Source organism: Euprymna scolopes, chromosome 35 (genome assembly GCF_053919585.1).
Source record: "Euprymna scolopes isolate OS-2025 chromosome 35, ASM5391958v1, whole genome shotgun sequence".
Lineage (NCBI taxonomy): Eukaryota > Metazoa > Mollusca > Cephalopoda > Sepiida > Sepiolidae > Euprymna > Euprymna scolopes.
In genome coordinates this window covers 67,151,242-67,159,757 of record NC_136516.1, presented here as the reverse complement: position 1 = coordinate 67,159,757, position 8,516 = coordinate 67,151,242, and the positions used below count along the sequence as shown (strand labels likewise).

Here is an 8,516-nt window from a genome sequence, read left to right as displayed (position 1 = left end):
TTCAGAAATGCCTTTATGTAATGTTGATATACAAAATACTTTTATTTTCAGTTTTTATGGACGAAAACTAAAACAAAAGAGTTAAGTTTTAAGAATTAGAAATATATCACCGAAAAATGTTATTCTGATACATTTCTCTGAACTTCAAATTTTAATAATTTATTTTCCGTGTTACGAGTCAGCAATATATGTTGCCCAATAGGCGGTCTAAGTAAACAACAACCAGCTGAGAGCGGCAACCAGTGTGGCGAAGCGGTTGACTCGACTCACAGGTGGAAAAGATGGGGGACTACTTTGCTCTAAGGAAGGACGAGAGATGGACGAGGACATTGGCTGAGTTTCTACCGATCGTCATCAAACGCTCGCTCGAACGGCCTGCAACAAAATGACGTTAATAAAAGTTTTCCATCAGTATGTGATATTTACTTTCAAATTCCTAACATATATATTCATTTATTACTATCTTGAGATAAATCGAATACTTCCCAGAAACATTTCCAGTGCTTCGAGGAGTTCACAGCGAAATATGTGTTGCGCAATCTACAATGAGCATTTCTAAAGTCTAGTAAAATGTAGATATCTGAGACGATCGCAAGCAATGCTGGTATAAGCAGAGAACGACTGAAATTATTCCAGAGTTTTCTTTTTATAGACGCAGTACACTGTCAAAGCTTGAAATACTAGGCTAGTTTAATATTTTACCTTGAGTGAGGATAGACAGATCAATACTTTTCACCATGGTATAGGAGAAAGCGATTTTACAGCATTTCCCACTCCCAAACTGACCAGATTCAGCGTTGCTTAACTTTTAGTATACGTCGAAACAGATATTTGTATGTGATTTAAATAAAATAGCATAATCAAATATATCAAATAAATTTTACTTTGCAGTTTAGTTGTAATAGACAAATAACTAACAGCAATTATATTTAAATACCAAAAACTCATCACCGTAAATTAATAATAAGCAATGAAAAGGCTAGAGGGCAGATCAATTCAAACATAGTCAATATAAATTTTAATTTTGGGAGAAAAAAAGTCTAGAAAAAATAAATTAAAATTGCAATTTTATTAGTACAATGAAATTTCCCAATGGACCAACAACGAATGGCAACAGGCGGAAACTAGAACAGCGACTAAGGTGTGGGACACGGTTGGCTTGACCCATAGGTCGAAGAAGTAGGCCAGCCACTTTGCTCTAACTACGGTCTGCTGATTGATACAGACTGTGTAGTTGTAGATCGGCACCAAGAACCCGATGAAGAGATTTGCAACAAATTGGGGCTACTCTTTGCAACGAGGCCTTGGACGCAATTGGATAAGACTTGCCCAAAAAGATTGCCCTGAACAATTCATTGTGAACTGCACCCACCAGCCACTGGTCAATTTTGACAGATCAAATCAAAAACAAATAAAATAAAATTGCAAAAAGATAAATATTTAGAAAATAGTCTTAAATTAATTCCAGCGTACCTTAATGGAGGACACGATCTGAGAGTAAAGGTCTTTGGCAAAGGGGCATAACTGTTTAAATGCTGGCATGCCATAAATCTTGGAAAGGCATCTGAAATCATAAAAAAAAGAAACAAAGCCATTTAAGAAAGGCAAAAGTTCACAGTCAGAATGATAACATTAAATATTTTGTTTAATTTCACTTTAAAATCATGTCAACATTGTTTAGGTTTGTAGGATTCATCCATCTCTTCTGCTGAGATAGAAACCAAGTAGCATGAGTGTCCTCCTCTCATTCGAGGAGTTCACGGTGAAGCAAGTGTTACCCAATCTCGATATGTATTTCTTTAATCCGGTACAAAAAGGAGATATCCAAGACGATCGGAAGCAATGCTGGTATACTCTGAAAAAGACATACATCATTTGAGTTTTCTTTTCATAGACCTGGTACTCTTCCGACTGTATCTTACGTAAGGATAGATTGAGAGGTGATCTCCTACAACTGCATAGAAGCATATCTCATCACGCAACAAATTGTCGAAAAATGAATAAAATTTATATTTTGATTTTTTTTAATTATTTCGATGACTCATTTTGAATGATGTTCTCACAACGTTTCGACAGTTTTGTTGGACTCAGAAATCTGTACCGAATTTCGAACGGAGTTCATATTTTAATCTAAGAAAATAGTAGCCTTCATTCTTCATTATATTTATTTTTTATTTTATTTTAGTCGAATTTTTCCGTGTCTATTTATTTTTTCTCCCCCCTCCCCATCAATCTTCATATATATATATATATATAGTATTTGCAGCCCAAATAAGATCTCCTCGCTATGGCTAACCCAACTGGCTCTTAGGAGAAATGGTGCTCCTTCTCGAAATGATGCTATGTCAAGTTGGATACTTCACCAAAATAGATGAATTCTTGTCCTGGAATCCAGTAAGACCAAGGGACTATAAAAAAGATATACTATAAAATACTTAAACGGTCAATTGGGAAAAGGAAAAATGTGTTCTTAACTTCTTTATAACTCAGTGTTTGAGATGAGAAAAGAACTTTAATGGAATAATCGAATATGCATGTACCATCAAGTGTTAATGCTTAGGAAGGAGCCCCCTTGATTTCTCAGAACTTCGACAGTAGTAAAATGAAAGAAAAAGATATATTCTTTAATGCTGTTCTAGTCTATTTTCAATTATAAATGCATTATTTTATTAACTTTCTATACCAGGTCTACTTCGAGTCTATTATCGCCTAACATATGTGATGCTTTTGTGAGACGTCTTATTTGCCATTGTTCTTCTTCGTCTATGATTTTTACTCCTGTCAATGAGGGTCGAATAATGCAACTCATCAATCCTCATCTAAAAAACACAGAAAGAAAAATTCTTCAATTTTGAACATCTGTCACGATTGAAATAAAACATTTTCTTCTTTATCGCCTTTTCTCGCTCGTTTATTCGACGTAATTTCGAAAGTGCATATTATGAATAAATTCTAAAACGTTCACCGTAATACGAGCTAATAAAAATGTAAAATATCACGCAAAAAAAAAAAAAAAAAATCGATAGCTAATCAAACGTGACTTAATTTTAATTTTATTTAATTTTATTTTTACATTTCACGGTTAATATCAAGAAGTTCAGTAAAAAAAAGTTTTATTGCGAGCGATAACAGCAAATCAAATAACCATATCTGTTTGTTTTCTTAATGAATTTTTCAAATAAAACTTCGCCATTTTAAGTTAAAAATCTATTTCCATTATTTTTGCTCGTTGTATTTTTCCAGTCATTCCTTCGATTCCAATTTCTCCCATTTTTCAAAGTTTTTCGGGATTATTCATAGTGCTCCTACTATTATAGGTATTATTTTTATTTTATTTATCTTCCATATTCCTTTCAGCTCTCTGGTCAGATCTGTGTCATTGCCTTCAAGTAACAATTCAATGCTTCTTGTAGAAATCCAAGTGTTCTACAAAATGAACAAATGACATTCACGTCGCTTATAAAATAATACGGGATATTTAATCTTCCTATTTCATTCATATTGTTTCTTTTTTCCTGTTATCTGGCTCTTTCATTTTCCAAATAAATTTGTATACCGTCTTCAGTTATGTTATTTATTTGTTGTCTTATGTTTCTCCTTTGAAATCTGATATTATCCCTTCCTTCAGTTCGTAGCTGCTGACGCCTTCATTTTTGCCGTTCTCTTACTGCACTTGTTTTATCTTCCATTGTAATGATAGTGATTTGGTAGATTCTACCGGAAAGTTAAAGTCAAGTTAGGAAAATTTTGTGCTGGGATGTGGAATTTATGTTAATGACTTGAAATGAATTCAGAGCAAAATATTTCACTTTTTTTGTTTATGTGGCCTAAGATGTTTATTTTTGTAATGTATTTAAAATTAAAAATAAACCGAGGAAAGATAACATTATTTCCATTGTTTTTCATCTTACAATCAATGGCTTAAGAAATTAAACAGGGTATCAATATAACACACATTTATTTAACTTTTCCTCTAATTCTGTATACATTTTTTTCAATTTTTTTATTTGATTTTAGCTGGGGATGTCAGACCTTCAAGTATTATTTTAAACATTCTAACCAAGAGATACTTTTAAGATTCTAAGCATCTCTTTAAGAGCGAGGTTTTTATCCCTTCGTTCACAGAGTATATTTGCCAGGTAGTTTTAAAAAAATTCTTTTTCATGAGTTGCTCTTATAATTACTGGAATAATGGAGATCTTCTTAAGATTCCAGTTTCTTTTCATGTTGTACATAAGATCTTGATATTTTGTTAATTTCCTTTTCAGCTTTGTTTACTCCTGCATAATTGGGGCCACTTTCTACTAAGGTTGCGTTTTTTTCTTTGTTTCATATCACTATGTCAGCGCAATAGCTCTATCTTCTAGGTATATAGCAATAGAAACTGCTTAGTCATAGTGGATGGTGTACGACTTATTTCAAACTGGTTGGAAAACGAAAACTCTCTATTTCTCTTTGAATAAATCAGATAGCTAAATTGTAGGAGATAATAAAAACTTAATTATTTCCTGATGTTGGACAAATTTTTTTTAATAAATTAATACCATACTATATCTAACAATAATAAATTAATACCATACTATATCTAACAATAAAAATAGGTTAGATATCTATAAAAATAAATATTTGTTTAATTAATGAGACAAAACTCAACTAAAATGTTTAAATTGAGAAGAAATATTTCTTTAAATCTTAATTAATGAAACAATGTGTTTTATTTTATAAAAAAACTAAAGTTTTTTAAAATAGAATTTGAAAGTCAATATTTTTATAATTTAGCTCAGTAAAAAATGGAATATCTAGATAAACATTTTCTATATTTTTTCAATGTTTTCTGTTTTGCAAGTAAAAAAACTACTATAATAATTAGAAAGTGCCCTTGTTCAAATGTGTAATTTTTGTTTTGAAATCTTATATTTTATTGAAATGAAAATATTAATTCAATTCTAATCATTCAATGAATATATATATAACATTTTAATGGTAGCTAAAAACATTGAAAGGAATAATTGAAAAAAAAATGACATAAATGTGTACCTTATCCTTCTGGGGTCGTCGGGTTGCTGCAGAAATGTAAGTCAACAACATCGAACATATGTATTTTGTTTGAATAATTGTTACTGATCATACGTATGTTAATTTCTTCAGTTTAATATAATTTTCAAATTATAAATTCGTATAAAAATATAAGAGATTGAATGATACATTCTTAAAAGTAAGTTATGCTAGTTTTTTTTATAGATTCTTTTTAAAATTAAAAAAAAGTTATGCTAGGAGAAGACTAAGTTTTTTTTATAGATTCTTTTTAAAATTAAAAAAAAAGGTATGCTAGGAGAAGACTAAGTTTTTTTTATAGATTCTTTTTAAAATTAAAAAAGGTTATGTTAATTTGTTTTATAGATTCTTTTTAAATTAAAAAAAGTTATGCTATTTTTTTAATAGATTCTTTTTAAAATTAAAAAAGTTATGCTAATATTTTTATAGATTCTTTTTAAAATTAAAAAAAGTTATGCTAGGAGAGGACTAAGTTTTTTATAGATTCTTTTTAAGATTAAAAAAAGTTATGCTAGTTTTTTTATAGATTCTTTTTAAAATTATAAAAAGGTTATGCTAGGAGAAGACTAAGTTTTTTTTATAGATTCTTTTTAAAATAAAAAAAAGATATGATAATAATTGACATCTGTTCCTTTATAATTTATGTTAAAAATATTCAGAGAAAAACAATGTGTTGTGTGTTGAATTTTAAGTTTAAATTATTTCTTTTTAGCTTTAAAAGGTTAAAAAAAGAATTTTTAACGAGTATTATCAAGTTCAATTAAAGTTTTAAGATATGTTTTATTAAATTGTAAGATGTAGTTATAGAATAGTTACAAAACACCTCTATCTCCCCATGTTAGGAATGGTTTTCTAAATAGTAAGGTTATTATTTCAGCACGGTTCGTTTTAAATTCGTCGTTTTTTTGTTTTGTTTTTTAATTATATGTTTTATTCGTTTTATTTTTTGTTTAATTAAAAATCATTTCCCTTATATGTCTATCAAAAACAATTAAATTTGTTTCGTTAAAAAAGTTAAATTAATTATTTCTTTGCTTATATTTGTATATAAGCCCCAAATTTCTCCGCTTAACCAGTAGGATTCCTGGTAAATGGTTCTATATTCATTCAATCCTAAACAAACAATAACAAAGTTTTGTTTCAACGAACTGAACTGACTTTCGGATAAGATGATTTTACAACTTCTTTCCATGAACAGAAACTAGCATAACTTTTTTTAATTTTAAAAAGAATCTATAAAAAAAACAAGCATAACTTTTTTTAATTTTAAAAAGAATCTATAAAAAAATAAGCATAACTTTTTTTAATTTTAAAAAGAATCTATAAAAAAAACTAGCATAACTTTTTTAATTTTAAAAAGAATCTATAAAAAAAATAGTCTTCTCCTAGCATAACTTTTTTTAATTTTAAAAAGAATCTATAAAAAAAAACTAGCATAACTTTTTTAATTTTAAAAAGAATCTATAAAAAAATTAGCATAACTTTTTTAATTTTAAAAAGAATCTATAAAAAAAATTAGCATAACTTTTTTTAATTTTAAAAAGAATCTATAAAAAACTAGCATAACTTTTTTAATTTTAAAAAGAATCTATAAAAAAAACTAGCTTTTTTTAATTTTAAAAAGAATCTATAAAAAAAATTAGCATAACTTTTTTTAATTTTAAAAAGAATCTATAAAAAACTAGCATAACTTTTTTAATTTTAAAAAGAATCTATAAAAAAACTAGCTTTTTTTAATTTTAAAAAGAATCTATAAAAAAAATTAGCATAACTTTTTTTAATTTTAAAAAGAATCTATAAAAAAAACTAGCATAACTTTTTTAATTTTAAAAAGAATCTATAAAAAAATTAGCATAACTTTTTTAATTTTAAAAAGAATTTATAAAAAAAACTAGCATAACTTTTTTTAATTTTAAAAAGAATCTATAAAAAAAATTAGCATAACTTTTTTAATTTTAAAAAGAATCTATAAAAAAAATTAGCATAACTTTTTTTGATTTTAAAAAGAATCTATAAAAAAACTAGCATAACTTTTTTTAATTTTACGAAAAATGTATTAAAAAAATTAGCAGAACTTTAAAGAAAAATACTAAATTATAAAACTTAATGCACTTATCAAGTACAAAACAAGAATTTATAGATAAATGCATACATATAAATCCACAATCACTTTGCTATTAAAACCTCGAATAAATTTTCAATGTAACTTGTATAACTACACTATAAGACTTGACTAGTAGATAATGATAAAAATCGTACGATATACGACATGTTACTTCTCTTTCCGCCGAAGACACTTCTGATTATTGGTGAAACATGTATCAACATATGTACTCAACAAGCTATCTATTTTCTATTATATAAAGAACTTTGTGTGTTTGTGTATTTATTCCCTATGGACTCGGAAACCGCTGGGCTGTATTTTTTTTGTAATTTCACACGCATGGGAATATTCTTACGTAGGTTTTGTATCGGAATTCGTCTGATAAGTATCCAAAATCAATAATTGAAAAAATCCAATTAAAGAAGGAAGTCCAATTTTGACAAGAGTTAACACTTTTAAATAAGCCTACAAGTGAATTTGATAAGTTTTATTACTGCGAAAGAAGAAAGGTCCAACCTATAAAATCAACTATAGATTTTTCTATAAGACAGGAGTTGGGAATGAATGTTTATGTTTAGAGCACAATTGAACCATTCTACTATAATTTTGTACGTTGCACTTTAATTCAAATGATTATGTAAATATAATTAATAAAATAAACAGTTCTTTGATAAGTTCGAAACGCGTTCGAAATGATTAGAGCACAACTGAACTATGATACTTGACTTTTGGATTTATATTTTGAATGAAGCCATTATTTACAGATAATTTTATAAAGTCACAGTAGATTCTCTACAGTGCAATATAAACTACAATGTATTTTGGATTAAGTCACTGCGGAGAGGTATGTGAAGCTTGTTCCCGGTACGCTGCGGAGGTCCCTTACTAGACCAAGCATTCAATCGATTCGATTAAAAAATGTGCGATTTCATCGGTTACCATGCCAATAAAAGGATGAAAGGGTGGAAAATTTGTTAATTCCCATTCAAAAACAATACAAGTAATATACATATACATATTGATCAATTAAGTTCAAATGTATTGAACTAAAAACAATATATTTTTTTTTAAATTGATAAATTAATATGTAGAGCTATTATAAGTGAAAAGATGTGACACCATGCGTCACCCGACGACATTTCACTTCGTCTTTTCTGCTTATCTGCCCATGGCCGTCTCGTCATAGTTTCTCACATTGGTGGTTCTCGAGGGAAGTACACAGACTCACAAGTATAAAAATCAAATCAAACAAGAGAAACAAAAGAAAACGAAGCATCCTATGCTTTACATATAAGTCGGGTTAACACTGGGTGTGTGTGTCACCATAAATCCTTTCCACGCTAAGGTCACTCGATCT

The 8,516-nt window shown here is 28.3% G+C and overlaps 1 protein-coding gene across 1 annotated transcript in view; it reads right to left on the bottom strand.

Annotated features, from left to right (window-relative positions):
• The window catches only part of LOC145259891 (BAI1-associated protein 3-like), a 2,054,292-nt gene that overhangs the window by 176,947 nt on the left and 1,868,829 nt on the right, over nucleotides 1-8,516 (bottom strand). Inside the window, exon 15 of the mRNA XM_080117785.1 lies at nucleotides 1,474-1,564. Within this exon, the coding sequence (XP_079973911.1) occupies nucleotides 1,474-1,564 (91 nt within the window). The remainder of the gene's footprint in view (nucleotides 1-1,473; nucleotides 1,565-8,516) is intronic.